The following is a 15,907-nucleotide window of genomic DNA, read 5'->3' as shown; positions in this document are numbered from 1 at the left end:
ACTGTAGCAGAGGCAGTGTCCTTCGACACCTTATCTCACTCTCACAAGCAGCCCACCAGCACTCTGCTGCCCAAAGAACCCCCACTTTGAATAAACAGCACCCCCAAACTCAGTTCCAGAACTGTCCTAGAAGCACTATTGCCCAGGCCCACAAAAACTATAAATAACACTCTCGAAGAGGGGCCGTTTGCACATCCACTACCCTGGAAAGATCCTTTCAGCGCTGAAGCCTTGGGGTGAGGAATCTTTGCTATTTTTCTTCTGTTTCCTCTTTTTTCCCCATTTTCCTTCTTTTTTCCTCCTCCTCATTGTTCCTACCAAGGGTTTAATAAGCTGATACTTTTCTTATTCCCAAGATTTTTGCCTGTGAGAGTAAATATATTTTAGATCAATCACTGTTGTTATTTTTTATTTTAATCAGCTGGGGGTAAGTCTCTAAATTTACAGGGGGGACCCAGGTCCCACCCCTCATATCTCAGATTGGGCTGCAACACCTGGGCAAGACAAAGAAAGAGAGGAAATCCAGACACGAATCCACAAAACATTTTAGGCATAAATTATTTCTGCTAGCTCGAGAACAGCGTGTTACAGAAGAAACAAGGAAGTCTCTTCTGAAGTGCGTAAAAGCAAAATACCACAAAGGGATGAGAGAATTGTCTGAAGTCAAAACACAGCATGTCTCACTGCTACCACCCAGCAGAAAATGGATTTTCTAATAAAGTCACTAGAAGTAGTAGTAGCTACACTTCCCTCCCAAAGTAACATCCAAAATGAGCCCAGAAGCATGCAGAGCAAGGCTTCAGCAGCAATGGCTGTGAACAAGGCAATGAAAGCTGACAAATTCTCCTGCACTGAAAATACTGGAGAAAACTATCCTACTGGAAAAGCAGGTTCTTAAAAACTACACTGTATTTGTGACTCCCATCTGTGCAGTATTCAACTACCACCTGAAGATCTGAAAGGTTTCAACAGCTGGCAAGCATACTCAAAATGTTAAAAAAGCTAAAAATATCTGTAAGACCTTTTTCAAATTGCTAACTTGAAGGAGCGCAGTGGGAAGACAACACTTATATGCAACCTCCTAGCAGTATGAACTCAATGATGCATTTTAAATAGCAGGTTGCAGCGATTTTAGTAACTCAGTAGAACATCTGCTTGTATAGTAAGGTATTAGCAGTCATTCTCCCACACCCACCACCACACCAAGACAACCTTTTGCCTCAGAAAACAACTCCCATCTTACCCTAAGTGGACTTCTGGCTAGCAGAATCGCTTACTTCACAGCTCCCCCTGCGTCATCTCTCCACAGAGAAGCATCATCCTGGTGTGTAAAAGCTGCTCATGACTCTCTAACTTCAAGCACACACAGATCTCTGCCAGAGTGCACACAACAGGCAAGTGGAAGAGGAAGACAGCCCTGTACTTTTGCAGATACGTCCTTTATTTCATAGAATGGTTTGTGTTGAAATGGATCATGAATGTCATCTAGTCCAACCAAGTGCCCTGCGGCGAGCAGGGATATATTAAACCAAATCATGTTATTCAGAGCCCCATCCAACCTGACCCTGAATGCTTTGAGGGATGGGGCATCCACCAACTCTCTGGGCAACCTGGGCCAGTGCTTCACCATCCTCCTCCAAAAAAACCAAAAAAATATTGCAAATACCTAGTCTAAGTTTCTCTTTCAGTTTAAAACCATTACCCTCTTACCTATTGCTAATAACCCTGTTAAAAAGTTTTTCCTCATCCTTATTATTAGCCCCCTTTAATGATTGGAAAGCTGCGATAAGGTCTCCTTGGAGTCTTGTCTTCTCCAAATCTCTGAGGTTCTCTTCACAGGGTAGGAGTTCCAGGCCTTTGAACATTTCAGTAGCCTCCTCTGGACCCACTCCAACACATTCATGTTTTTGCCATGCCAAGACCTCCAGTACCAGACACAGTATTCTACATGTGGTCTCACCAGTATAGAGTAGAGGAGCCGAATTACCTCTCTTGACCTGCTAGCAACACTTCTCTTGGTGTGGCCCAAGAAACAGTTGGCATTCTGGGCTGTGAGCACACACTGCTGGCTCATGTCCAGCTTCTCATCCACCAAGACCCCCAGGTCCTTCTCTTCAGGGCTGCTCTCGATCTCTTTGTCTTATTTACATGCTCCTGCTCTACCATGACTTCCCATTCCTCCAGGGGAGCCCCGGCAGGCCCTGGTGCGGCTTGGCTGCCACTCCTTACAGGGCAGGGGCCAGTTACCCATCTCAGAGGGGACCCCTTCTCCTCAAATGGGAGGGGCTGGTACCTCCCCTCAGAAGGTACCCCTTCCCTTCACAGTGCAGGGGCCAGATTTTCCCATCACAGGGCACCCCCCCCCTGCTGACAGGGCAGGGGCAGCTTTTCCATCCTCACAGAGCACCCCATCCCTTCACAGAGCACCCCTTGTTCTCATAAGGCAGGGGCCAGTTCCCTTCCTCACAGGGCACCCCTTCCCTTCACCACAAACGCCTTCTCCTCACAGGGCACCCCTTCCCCTTACCACAAACCTCTTTGCCTCACAGGGCACCCCCTCCCCTCACAGGTAACCCACTTCCCCTCACCGGGCACCACCTCCCCTCACAGGTAACCCACTTCCCCTCACAGGTAACCCACTTCCCCTCACAGGTAACCCACTTCCCCTCACCAGACACCCCCTCCCCTCACAAGTAACCCACTTCCCCTCATAGGGCAGCCCCTCCCCTTCATCAGAAAACTCTTCCCCTCACAGGGCGCCTCCTCCCCTTACCACAAACCTCTTCACTTCACAGGGAACCCCTTCCCCTTACCACAAACCTCTTCGCCTCACAGGGAACCCCCTCCCCTCACAGGGAATCCACTTCTTCTCACAGGTAACCCACTTCCCCTCACAGGGCACCCCCTTCCCCTCACCAAAAACCTCTTCCCCTCACAGAGCACCCCCTTCCCCTCACAGAGCACCCCCTTCCCCTTCATCAGAAACCTCCTCCCCTCACAGGGCACCCCTTCCCCTCACTGGAAACCTCTTCCCCTCTTCCAGAAACCTCTTCTCCTCACAGGGCACCCCCTTCCCCTCACCAGAAACCTCTTCTCCTCCGCCACCCATCACCCCCTCATCTCCCAGCGCCGTCCTGGCAGCGGGGCGGCAGCGCTGACGCCTCACCTCTGCCCGGCAAGCCCCATCAAGCCAAAGGCCTGGAAGCTGGGGGCTCCCAGCCACCATCTTATCCTCCCTCCCGCTTTCCCGCCTCCCCAGCCAATGCGGCCCCGCCCACCCCCGCAGCCCTTTCCCGCGCGCGCCAATTGCCGCGCGCGCGCGCCCGACGAGGCGGGAAGGGCAAAGGGGAATGGAGAGGGAGCACCCAGAAACCAGGGATCGGGAAGCGGGGCCCCCATTGTCCAGGTGTATTTAGGCGGAGATAGGCACCTGAGCGGGTTAGCTGACGGCTGCCCTCAGCCCATGCTGAGGAAAGCATAAAAACCTGAGAGAATTGTAAGGAAAGCACAAAAACTGAGGGAATTGTGAGGAAAGCACAAAAAACTGGTGGAATTTTGAGGAAAATATAAAGAAACATGAGAGAATGGTGAGGAAAGCATGAAAACCTGAGAGAATTCTGAGGAAAATATAAAGAAACATGAGAGAATGGTGAGGAAAGCATGAAAACCTGACAGAATTCTGAGGAAAGCACAAGAAACATGAGAGAATTGTGAGGAAAGCAAAAAAAACTCATGGAATTTTGAGGAGAACACAAAGGAATGTGAAAGATTTGTGACAAAAGTATGAAAACCTGACGGAATTCTGAGGAAAGCACAAGAAACCTGAGAGAATTGTGAGGAAAGCACAAAGACACCTGAAAGAATTGTGAGGAAAGCACAAGGAACCTGAGAGAATTGTGAGGAAAGCAAAAAAAAACTGATGGAATTTTGAGAACAGAAAGGAATGTGAAAGATTTGTGACAAAAGCATGAAAACCTGATGGAGTTGTAAAGAAACAATGAAATTGTGCAAGAATTGTGACAAATGCACAAAAAACTGCGAGAATTGTGACAAATGCACAAAAACCTGCGAGAATTGTGATAAAAGCCCAAAAACCTGGCAAGACTATGATGAAAGCACAAAAATCGGGCAGAATTGTGAGGAAAGCACAAAAAACTAGCAGAATTGTGAGAAAAGCAAAAAAAAAAAAGATGGATTTGTGAGAAAAAGCACCAAAAAAAAATGGAATTGTGATGAAAGCACAAAAACCTGATGGAACTATGAGGAAAACATGAAAACTTGATAGAACTTTGAGGAAAGCACGAAAACCTGGTGAATTGTGAGGAAAGCATGCGAATGTGATGGAATTGCACCATGAAAGGGTCTCGTTTCCCAGCCGGGGCAGCGGAGGGGCTGTGTGAGGCTGGTGAAGGTGTTTTTCTTCCTAGCATGTCCTCCTTCCTGCAGGAATTTGCCCTTAACTAATGTGGGGAACGGGTGGGAGCCCCAATGTGGTAGCCTTGGGCACCACTGGAGCTCCTGGCTGTGCTTCCCTCAGTCCCACCTTGGCTGAAGGATGGTGAATCATAAGCAAAGTGAACACTCTTGCAAAATCCACTCTGTGCCAACACAGCCAATACTCGTGCCTTTCAGCCCAAGCTCTCGTGGCTGAAACCATGAGCGATGGAGCTGGCTGTGAGGGAGAGGGAAAATACAAGGACTGGGGCTGCCCTCTCCAATTTCTCCCACATCTTTCCTCCAGAAGCCACCTAATACCTCAAAAAATATCAACCTGCACCCAAATTTTTCTAAGCAGCCACATTTGTTAGCTGCAGCTGCTGGCAACAGAAAAGCCTTTCAGATATGTTAAGACAAACAAAATGTGTGTGTGTGCGCCAGAAAAAGACGCAGGGCTTTCCCAAACAGAAGAAATGTGTTTATTCAGGCCGTACACGGACTGGTACAATGCAACCATTCTGAAGAGGCTTTGCACGACGCGGGGCAGAGAGGAAAAGCTGCTTCTCGCAAAGTGGCATTGACATGGGTAGCACAGTCACAGCTTTCTTGCATTTGGAGGATGCAGAAAGGGCAAAGCACTGCAGTTTAATTTATTTTTCCACCAGAAAGACTTTGTTAATCATCTCAAACCTGACAAAGGGCTGACAAGCAACATAAGGCATGTTTCTTGGCCACGACACACTCGAAAAAGTATTCCATTGTATATCCTCACACAAGGTAAATAAAAGGTAGCATTTCTTCTCTTTCAGACAAGTCACATTTAAATTATTGGCACAATAAACCCTTAATGAGAAATTCCACAAATCATTTTACAGCAAGCATAGAGTTTTAACCAATCTGAGCATTTATTCACAAATTCCCTTCACAGTAACGGTGACACTGGAACAGTGGCAGAATGTGCTTTGGATGGGTTTGTCACAAATATGCATGCAAGAAGTTTTTTCTGGTCTGTGTGGGATCTCACCTGCTCATCTCTCTCATCACACCCTTCTGTACATTGCAAAAGCGGGCATGCGATGGATTGATTGCAGTACAAAAATACATAGGGGTTCTGTAGATTACTGCAGATTGCCAGGGGTAGAAGGCACAGAGCTGGTTGGCTTTGGGGAATGAAAAATGCGTGAAGATGGAAGGGCAGCAGGGGCCAGAAAAATGCAGCAGAAAAACCCAGGCTGCTCTGAAAACCCACAGGGAGCGGTGGATGGATTAAAAATTGGCTGGACATGGCAGCAGGGACAGGTTTTTGTACGAGGGGTACAGAGATTTCTCAAAATAAGCATGGAGGTGAAGCAGCCAGAGTGCGTGAATGGCATTTGACTGTTATCGATCTCAAAGACTGTTTTTTCAATATCTCCCTGCATCCAAGTGATGCTCCTAAATTCGCTTTTTCTGTTCCTAGCATTAACGTGCAAGCTCCAGCACGTCCTGTCCTACACATGAAAATCCTCTCTAGGTTAGACCAGGCTAAGAAAAGAGTGTGTGTGGTGACTGGAGCCTAATGCTGACAGAAGGAGCAAAGGACTGAGATGAGGCCATGCCATCCGTTCACCAGCTTTGTGGAGGGAGTAAGGTAACCCCTGCCAAAGTCTTCAGGAAAGCGCGGAGTTGTCGATGCCAAAAAAATCCACCCTTCCACTGTTGTTGGCAACTGGAGGGCACGTGCTTCTGCCAACGGATTATTCTGCCAAGGACCAGTACACCAATACAATGGTCACCCCGGGGCACGCCTCATCTCTGCCCAATACTACTTTCCTCTTCAAACCGTGGTTTGAGTGGAGGAAGCATCAGGAGCAGCAGAGGATCTGGCTGACTCTTTCTGTGCTCCTTCTGCCAGCGCTGAAGCAGGGTGTCGGAGAGTGTTCACCCCCACTGGGGGTGAATTATAAAAACTGAGGTCTGAAATGTGGAGCAGAAATATCTTCTTACTGAACGCAATTAGCAATGAGAGTGGTGGGAAAAAAAATCACCCACCTGATCAGCAAGTTTAATAAGCAGCTCAATGCAAGGAGTAATTTGCAGTGAACACTTTAGCCTGAGTATGGATCTTATGCAAGGTAGCAACAGCATGCTCTCCATGGAAAACAAACATCATAATTCCAGAGTGGTTATTCTGAACAGAAACATTCAGTGCATACAACAGGGAAGCGCATTCTCCCATAGCTCACCTTGATCTGAACACACAGAACACAGTCTGAGCGCATGGGAGACTGAAAATCCAGCAGGAGTCCAAGCCAGCAACACGCGGCACCCCCTAAACAGATATGGGGTACGCTGAGGAACAGGGGCACTTCCCTGTGTACGCCATACCAGTCTTACCACAATGCTTAACAGACGATCCTCCTGTTCCCAGCAACTCGGTGCTGGTCTGGGTTCCTGCTGTTTCACCCCGATTTGAAGAATCCAGTGATGCCCTCCCCACTAAACACCACACATGACAGCGGGAGGCACAGTCACCTTCCCAAACCTACCACACAAAATATAACTCACAGTAAGGCGAACGTGTGAGCGGTGGTTCCTTGTTTATTTACCAGCAGTTTTTGGCCACCACTCAGGGATATGTGCAGTGAGCTTCACTTTATCACCTGCTACATTCAGGCAGAGGGGTTCATTTATATTAGCTAACCTCAGCAAAGCTATACCAAGTTCACCTCCTCCGGCCCGGAACTTGCCAGCCGACTTTCCCGATTCAGTTAAGATCTCGGCACCCTCAGGAATGCTGTCCTTGGGAAGAGGAGCTGAAAAGTGGACTGGCAGCAGCCGCTTGCGGATAACACCCATGTGGTGGGTCCTGGCTGTCAACTCCTGTCCAATGTAGCAGCCTTTGGTGAAGCTGATGCCATTCATGTAGGTCAGGTTGGATTCCAGCGGGAGGGCTACTCCAGGAGGGAGATCTTTCACACCTTCGGGAATTCCTGGGAAAAAAATAACACCAACAGGTAGGTGTGGTAAGATCTTCAGTATTTAAGATTTCTGGAATGTCTCCTCTGTAAGTTGTGAAACCAAGAGAATCCACAAGAAGCAGTATGAAATAAGGCACTTCATGGTACCCCAGTCTGGGCCTGAGTGAAATCATTTGTTGTGAATGATCAGGGTTAGCAAAGATTATTCTGAATAGTAAACAGAGAACTGTGCTAGAATGTAATTTCAAGAAGCTTACAGCACTTCACAGGCACATTGGTTGCAATTTAATGCACCCAGAATGGCACAGACTCCGACACAAAGGCACGTGTAATGGCAAAACCCTCCTCACCCACCCAACAAGTAGACTTCAGTGCCACTAGAGTTATTTTCCTCAGTGCTAAAGAACCTAAGTTGGCCAACTACCCTTCTTAAAGCACAAATGCTCAACGTCCATGTAACAATCCTCCTTTCTGTAAACCAATAACACAAAAATAGTATTTTTTTTTTGAAGCTGAGCGCTGCACCCAGCATTCTGCACCAGCATGGCGAGATAACGGTGTTGGAGGGAGGTGGCACACCCCACAGACTACACCACTCTCACCCATTACCAGCTTGCTTTTCCAAACCAGATGGACTCCAGCCACTGTGAACAGAGGATCATAATCACCAGGCTGAGAAAGCTGGGCTTGTTTAACCTAGAGAAGACACGGGGGAGACCTTATAGCAGCTTTCCTGTACTTACAAGGGGCCTACAGGAAAGCTGGGGAGGAGCTCTTTATCAGGAAGTGCTGGGATAGGACAAGGGGGAATGGTTTTAAGCTGAAAAAGGGGGGCTGGAAGAGGGGAGATTTAGTTGATACATCAATAAGAAATTTTTCACTGTGAGAGTGGTGAGGCACCGGCACAGTTTGCCCAGAGAAGTCATGGCTCCCCCATCCCTGGAGGTGTTCAAGGCCAGGTTGGAAGGGGTTTTGAGCAACCTGACCCAGTGGAAGGTGTCCCTGCTCATGGCAAGGAGTGGAAGTGGATAATCTTTAAGGTCCCTTTCAACCCAAACCATTCTGTGATTCTATGATGATTCAATGATCTTCCAGGCTGGAAGATCATTAATCCACTATCTGCGTGGACACCATAAAGTCAGTGGGATCTCTGTGCAGGCCCAGGGGCTCCTGGGATCGAGTTCCCTCTCAGATTAATCATCCACCCCTTGACCTCTGTGTTAACTCTGCAAAACCAGTCATACATTTTTTGGAAAGTAAGTTAGGGTGTTTCCTGTTCCTTCCTTAGCAACAAGGAAAACACACAGATTGTGAGCAATCCCAAAATAATCAAAATAATTCAAATCACAGAAGTTCCCCTCTAAGAAAACAGCTTTACTAATCCTGCTTTTAGTGTTCCTGATCCAGCGCCCCACGATCTCAGGAACAGGAAACTACCCAAACACTGATTCTGCCACCAGCCAGAACTGTAACCCCTGGATCGCTTTTAGCCTCGAAGTAGCAAATGATACCTTCACTTATGAGCAAGCGAAGCCCACTGAGACACAACAGGGTGGCTTTTGTAATTTATTCGCGTCTTATATCAGCGTATGGGCTCTTATAAATAAATACATTTCCCAAAATCCAGAAATAAGCAAAATAAGACTTGGCTTTACCTTGTTTATACCTGTGCTTGTGGTAATCCTGAGTATTTCCGATATAACTCCCCGAGATAATATCTGAGAGATTCACCCCTTTCTTTGTAATCAGTCTCCAGCCCATGACTTCTGTTCTGGGGTCAGGAGTGAAAACCAGAGCCTGGTCTGCATGCTGAGCGAGGGAACTGGTGATATCGCCAGCCGGCTCCCCAGGGATGACAGCCCACAAAGAAAGGTCAAGGCAAGGGGTGATGTTTACTTTCCTCCGGATCTTGTACAGTTTCAGATGTTTCTGTACGGCATCCAGCACGCCGCTGTCACACTCCAGCAGGATACATGGCTCTTCTTCTGGACTCTCGTGAAGCCTAAATATAGGAACACCTTCAAGGTCAGAAAAACAAGCCCCCACAGCCACGGAAGCCAATGCGCTTTGTCTCGATCCTGGTGCAATCCAGAGATCTGGGGAGTTTCACCAAAGGCTGCTTGTGCTCAGCTCCCTGCAGTGAAACACCTGAACTTTGTCAGCTGACCATTCCACTTTTTCCTAGCAAACACTGCCCTCGCTTCTCCCAGGGATGGAAATGGGTCTGGCCCTGCAGTCTTCTCTACCCCACATGCTTACCCAAAGTAAGGTGACGTTCAGCAGGAGGGGAAGCTGCATTCAGCTGTGCCTTCCACCCATGCCTGCACTGCTAACCTGACCCAGCAGTCAGCACAAACCCCATTTCCCACAAAATGACACCACACCTATGCCAGGTGGCGACATGGTGAGTATTGTACCTCACACAGCACCAGTGACCAAGCACCTTAGAGACAACAGTGCACACCACTGGATTTGGATTTGGCCCACGGATCCCCACAGCCACTGCACCCTGAGGGCCACTTTGAAAATAACAAAAGCCATTGACCTTTTCTGCTGAGTAAATCACTGATACCGCAGCCAGACATGGAAAACACACTATGCTTTTTCGTGCAGGAATTTATTAAGATAAGAAAGAAACACCTCAGAGACTGGCATGCAACACAGGATCCTAGAATTGTTAAGACTGGAAAAGACCTCTGAGATCCTCCAGTCCAACCGTAAGTCCAACACCACTGTGCCTACTAAAACATGTCCCAAAGTGCCACGTCTACATGTTTTTTGAACATCTCGAGGCATGGTGACTCCAAGACTTCCCTGGGCAGCCTCTTCCAGGGCTTCACCACTCTTTCAGTAAAGGAATTTTTACTAATATCCTATCTAAAACTCCCCTGGCACAACTTTCGGCCATTTCCAATTTCATCCTGTCCCTTGTTACTTGGGAGAAGAGACCAGCACCCACCTTGCCACAGTCTCCTTTCAGGCAGTTGTAGAGAGTGATAAGGTCTTCTCTCAGGCTACTTTTCCCCAGACTAAACAGCCTGAGTTCCCTCAGCTGCCCCTTGTGCTCAAGACCCCTCTCCAGCCCCATTGCCCTTCTCTGGATATGCTCCAGGCCTTCAATGTCTTTCTTGTACCAAGGGGCCCAAAACTCAACACAGGATTCAAGGTGCACCCTCACCAGCACTGATTTCAGGGGCACGATCCCTTCTCTACTCCTGCTGGCCACACCATGGCTGATCCAAGCCAGGATGCTGTTGGCCTTCTCGGCCACCTGGGCCACTGCTGGCTCATGTTCAGCTGCTGTCAACCAACACCCCCAAGTCCTTTTCCACCAGACAGCCTTCCAGCCGCTCCTCCCCAAGCCCGGAGCATTGCACGGGGTTGTTGTGACCCAAGTGCAAAACCCAGCACTCGGCCTTGTTCAGTCTGTGCTATGAAATGCAATTGTTTATTCTGAAATGGAGATACTGAGATTTTCCCTGAGTGTTGGAAGAGGATGAGGGCAGCTGATGAGTGCTACAGAAACAGAAGTAATGGAGCACTAAGGTAAAGTGGAAAACAAGAACCTTTGGAGCAGCAATTTTCCAGTGTGTGAGCCAAACCCCTACTGGAGGAGAATGGGTACAGACCCTGCCTGCCTGTGGATTCCAGGGGATTAAAGGCTCAGTGGGGATCTGGAGCTGTTGAGCCTGGAGAAAAGGAGGCTGAAGGGGAGACCTTATCACTGCCCACAACTGCCTGAAAGGAATTTGCAGCGAGGTGGGTGCAGGTCTCTTCTCCAAAGTAGGAAGTGATAGACGAGCAGAAATGGCCTCAAGTTGCACCAGGACGGATTTAGATTGGATATTAGGGAAAATTTATTTACTGAAGGAGTTCTCAGGTACTGGCAGAGGCTGCCCAGGGAGGTGGTTGAGTCACCACCCCTGGAGGGATTTGAAAAACCAGTAGACAAAATGCTCAAGGATGTGGTTTGGTAGTGGACAGATACAGTTGGACTCAATGATCCCGAAGGTCTTTTCCAACCTGGTGATTCTATGGTTCTATATTCGAAGAATGCTCATTATTATTTGGATTCTCCAACCATGTCTGGAGACTTCCTTCAGGTTATCTCTTGACCCAAGACAACTACATCTTGCTAGACAAGTAAGCATATCAATAAATTCTTGCAACTCTAAGAGAGTGTTTATTCTTTCAGGTTATTTATCCATGTCTGGAGATTGTCTGTGTATTATTTCTTGATGCAAGACAGATTTATGTGACAACATAATTAAACATACAAACCAGCTGCAGCAAAACTTATCAATTAATTCTCACAGCCTCATCTCGTAGATCCTCCCTCTCCAGAGCTTTCCTCTCCTCCAGCAGATGGACATACAATGCAGAAGCCCCCAAGCCCCCCAGCTCTCTCAGCCGCTCCTCATAAGGCCTGTTCTCCAGCCCCTTCACCAGCTTCATTGCTCTTCTCTGGACTCGCTCCAGAGCCTCAACATCCTTCTTGTGGTGAGGGGCCCAGAACTGAACACAGGATTCGAGGAGCGGTCTCACCAGTGCCGAGTCCAGAGGGAGAAGAACCTCCCTGGACCTGCTGGTCACGCCGTTTCTGATCCAAGCCAAGATGCCATTGGCCTTCTTGGCCACCTGGGCCACTGCTGGCTCATGTTCAGTCGCTGTCAACCAACACCCCCAGGTCCCTCTCCTCCAGGCAGCTTTCCAGCCAGACTTCTCCTAGTCTGTAGCGCTGCACAGGGTTGTTGTGCCCCAAGTGCAGGAGAGCCTTATGAGGAGCGGCTGAGAGAGCTGGGGGTGTTTAGCCTGGAGAAGAGGAGGCTGAGGGGAGACCTCATTGCTCTCTACAACTACCTGAAAAGAGGTTGTGGAGAGGAGGGAGCTGGCCTCTTCTCCCAAGGGACAGGGGACAGGACGAGAGGGAATGGCCTCAAGCTCTGCCAGGGGAGGTTTAGGCTGGACGTTAGGAAAAAAATTTCACAGAAAAGGTCATTGAGCACTGGAACAGGCTGCCCAGGGAGGTGGTTGATTCACCTTCCCTGGAGGTGTTTAAGAGACGGGTGGACGAGGTGCTGAGGGACATGGTTTAGTGTTTGATAGGAATGGTCGGACTCGATGATCCTGGGGGTCTTTTCCAACCTGGTGATTCTATAACTCTAAGCGGCGGGACACCCCCGTCTCCCCGCAATGGTATCTCCCCCTAGCTCTTCGCACAGGACGGGGAAGTCCGCTTAACTACCGGACACTCTATCCCCACCCCCCCACCCCGGCCCGCAATGGTCTCGCCCAGCTCTCACCCCCCCCCCACCCCCGCGCTTGGTCTCACCTGTACAGGATGAGGTCGTAGAGGCAGCGGCCTTGGACGTTGAGCGCATGCGCGTAGAGCGCGCGCGGCGGGGCCGCCCCGGCGGGGCTTGCCGGGGGGGCGGCGGCGTCCCCCTCCCCCTCCGCCGGCAGCAGGCGCGTGACGTCGTTGGTGAGGAGCCCCTGCAGCAGCGGCGCCGCCTCGGCCCCTCGCACCGCCAGCAGCGCCCGGCCCGGCGCGAAGCAGGCGGCGGCGGCGGCCGCTCCCCCCCCGCCCCGCCACAGCCGCCGCCGCAGAGCCAGCAGCGGGGTCGGGGCCGCCCCCAGCGCCGCCGCCGCCGCCGCCATCCTGCGCCTGGACGAGCCGACAGCGCCGCCTGCCGGCCGGGAGGGCACCCTGCGAGCCCCGCCCCAGCCCGCCCCTGCGGCCCGGGAGCTCTCGGCCGGGAGGGGCGGGCAGGCGGGGTCCTGGGCCTCAGCGAGGAGAGCGTCGACCGCAGGGACGAAGAATCACGGAATAACAGAAGCGTGGAGCGTTTTTGCTTGCTAGGCACCTCAAAGATCATCTAATTCCTCCCCCCTGCCATAGGCAGGGACACCTCCCACTGGATCAGGCTGCCCAAGGCTCCATCCAACCTGCCCTTGGACACCTCCAGGGATGGGGAAAGCCACAAATTCCCTGAGCAACCTGTGCCACTGCCTCACCACTCTCAATTCTGCCTTCTAGCAAGCCTAAATTTGCCCCTCTCCAGTTTATACCCGTTCCCCCTCATCCTGTCACCACAAGCCTTTGTGAACAGCCCCTCTCCAGCTTTCTTGTAGCCCCTTTCAGGTACTGGAAGGTCTCTATAAGATCTCCTCAGAGCCTTCTCCAGGCTGAACAAGCCCAGCTCTCTCAGCCTGTCCTTGTACAGCAGTCACAGAATGCTAGAATCACAGAATCCTAGAATCATGGAATCCTAGAATCATATAATCCCAGAACCACATAATCCCAGAATGACAGGATCCTATAATTACGGAATCCTAGAATTACGGAGTCATAGAATCACAGTCATAAAATCACAGAATCATAGCATTACAGAGTCATGGAGTCATAGAATGGTTTAGGTTGGAAAGGACCTTAGAGATCATCCAGTTCATAGAATCATAGAATAACCAGGTTGGAAGAGACCCACCAGATCATCGAGTCCAACCATTCCTACCAAACACTAAATCATGCCCCTTAGCACCTCGTCCACCTGTGCCTTAAACCCCTCCAGGGAAGGTGACTCAACCCTCTCCCTGGGCAGCCTGTTCCAGTGCCCAATCACCCTTTCTGTGAAGAATTTTTTCCTAATGTCCAGCCTAAATCTCCCCTGGTGGAGCTTGAGGCCATTCCCTCTTGTCCTGTCCCCTGTCACTTGGGAGAAGAGGCCAGCACCCTCCTCTCTACAACCTCCTTTCAGGTAGTTCCTTCAATACATCTCCCATCTTCCATGCTGTGGACACCAGTAAGCACAACCAGACCTTGAGTAACCCTTTCCGTACCTCACTTGCATTTAGAAAGATGATTTGATGCTTTACCTCTGTTTGGGTGCTTTAAATATAACTTTCATAGATCATACTGTGAAATTCTCCTTTCTATTCGTAGGATCATAGAATGGTTTGGGTTGGAGGAGACCTTAAAGGCCATCCAGTTCCAACCCCCTTGCCGTGGGCAGGGTCACCTCCCACCATACTAGGTTGCTCAGAGCCCCATCCAACCTAGCCTTGAGCACTTCGAGGGAGGGGGCAGCCACAGCTTCCCTGGGTAACCTGTGCCATTGGCTCACTACCCTCATTGCGAGGGATTTCTTATGGAATCACAGAATGCCTTCCAACCCAAACCATTGTATGATTCCTGCCCCTTCCATCATTCATAGAATCACAGAGTCATTTGGTTGGAAAAGACCTTTGAGATCATTGAGTCCAAACCATATCCTTGAGCCTTTTAAATCCCTCCAGGTGTGGTGACTCAACCACTTCCCTGGGCAGCCTCTGCCAGTACCTGAGAATTCCTTCAGTAAAGAAATTTTCCCTGATATCCAATCTAAATCTGTCTTGGTGCAACTTGAGGCCATTTCTGCTCGTCTATCACTTCCTACTTTGGAGAAGAGACCTGCACCCACCTCGCTACAACCTCCTTTCAGGCAGTTGTGGGCAGTGATAAGGTCTCCCCTTCAGCCTCCTTTTCTCCAGGCTCAAAGCTCCATATCCCCACTGAGCCTTTAATCCCCTGGAATCCACAGGCAGGCAGGGTCTGTACCCATTCTCCTCCAGTAGTGGTTTGGCTCACACACTGGAAAATTGCTGCTCCAAAGGTTCTTGTTTTCCACTTTACCTTAGTGCTCCATTAATTCTGTTTCTGTAGCACCCATCAGCTGCCCTCATCCTCTTCCAACACTCAGGGAAAATCTCAGTATCTCCATTTCAGAATAAACAATTGCATTTCATAGCACAGACTGAACAAGGCCGAGTGCTGGGTTTTGCACTTGGGTCACAACAACCCCGTGCAATGCTCTGGGCTTGGGGAAGAGTGGCTGGAAGGCTGTCTGGTGGAAAAGGACTTGGGGGTGTTGGTTGACAGCAGCTGAACATGAGCCAGCAGTGGCCCAGGTGGCCGAGAAGGCCAACAGCATCCTAGCTTGGATCAGCCATGGTGTGGCCAGCAGGAGTAGAGAAGGGATCGTGCCCCTGAAATCAGTGCTGGTGAGGGTGCACCTTGAATCCTGTGTTGAGTTTTGGGCCCCTTGGTACAAGAAAGACATTGAAGGCCTGGAGCATGTCCAGAGAAGGGCAATGGAGCTGGAAAAGGGTCTTGAGCACAAGTCTTATGAGGAGCAGCTGAGGGACATGGACCTGTTTTATCTGGAGTGAAGGAGACTGATGAGGGAACTGATTGCTCCCTACAGCTTCCTGAAAGGAGGTTGTATCAAAGTGGGTGCCAGTCTCTTCTCCCAAGGAATAAGTAATAGGAAGAGAGAATGGCCTCAAATTGCACCAGTGGAGGCTTAGATTAGGTATTAGTAAAAATTTTTTTACTGAAAGAGTGGTGAAGCCCTGGAACAGGCTGCCCAGGGTGTCACTCTCCCTGGAGGTGTTCAAGAAACATGTAGCTGTGACGCTTCGGGATATGGTTTAGTAGGCATAGTGGTGTTGGGCTGACAGTTGGGTTTGATCTT

The 15,907-nt window shown here is 49.8% G+C and overlaps 2 protein-coding genes across 2 annotated transcripts in view; one reads left to right on the top strand and one right to left on the bottom strand.

Annotated features, from left to right (window-relative positions):
- Positions 1–15,907, top strand: part of C6H1orf35 (chromosome 6 C1orf35 homolog) — a 404,048-nt gene that overhangs the window by 312,698 nt on the left and 75,443 nt on the right. The window lies entirely within an intron of this gene.
- IBA57 (iron-sulfur cluster assembly factor IBA57) lies at positions 4,901–13,055 on the bottom strand. Its single transcript, XM_069860076.1, has 3 exons — positions 12,730–13,055; positions 9,053–9,399; positions 4,901–7,409 (listed from the first exon to the last, which is right to left on the bottom strand). Exons 1-3 carry the CDS (start codon positions 13,053–13,055, stop codon positions 7,018–7,020), a joined length of 1,065 nt encoding a protein of 354 aa, XP_069716177.1. The 3' UTR covers positions 4,901–7,017.

The sequence above is a fragment of the Phaenicophaeus curvirostris genome, chromosome 6, assembly GCF_032191515.1.
Source record: "Phaenicophaeus curvirostris isolate KB17595 chromosome 6, BPBGC_Pcur_1.0, whole genome shotgun sequence".
In the NCBI taxonomy this organism is placed as follows: domain Eukaryota; kingdom Metazoa; phylum Chordata; class Aves; order Cuculiformes; family Cuculidae; genus Phaenicophaeus; species Phaenicophaeus curvirostris.
Note: the sequence above shows the minus strand (reverse complement) of the source record. Positions and strands in the feature narration are given on the sequence as shown.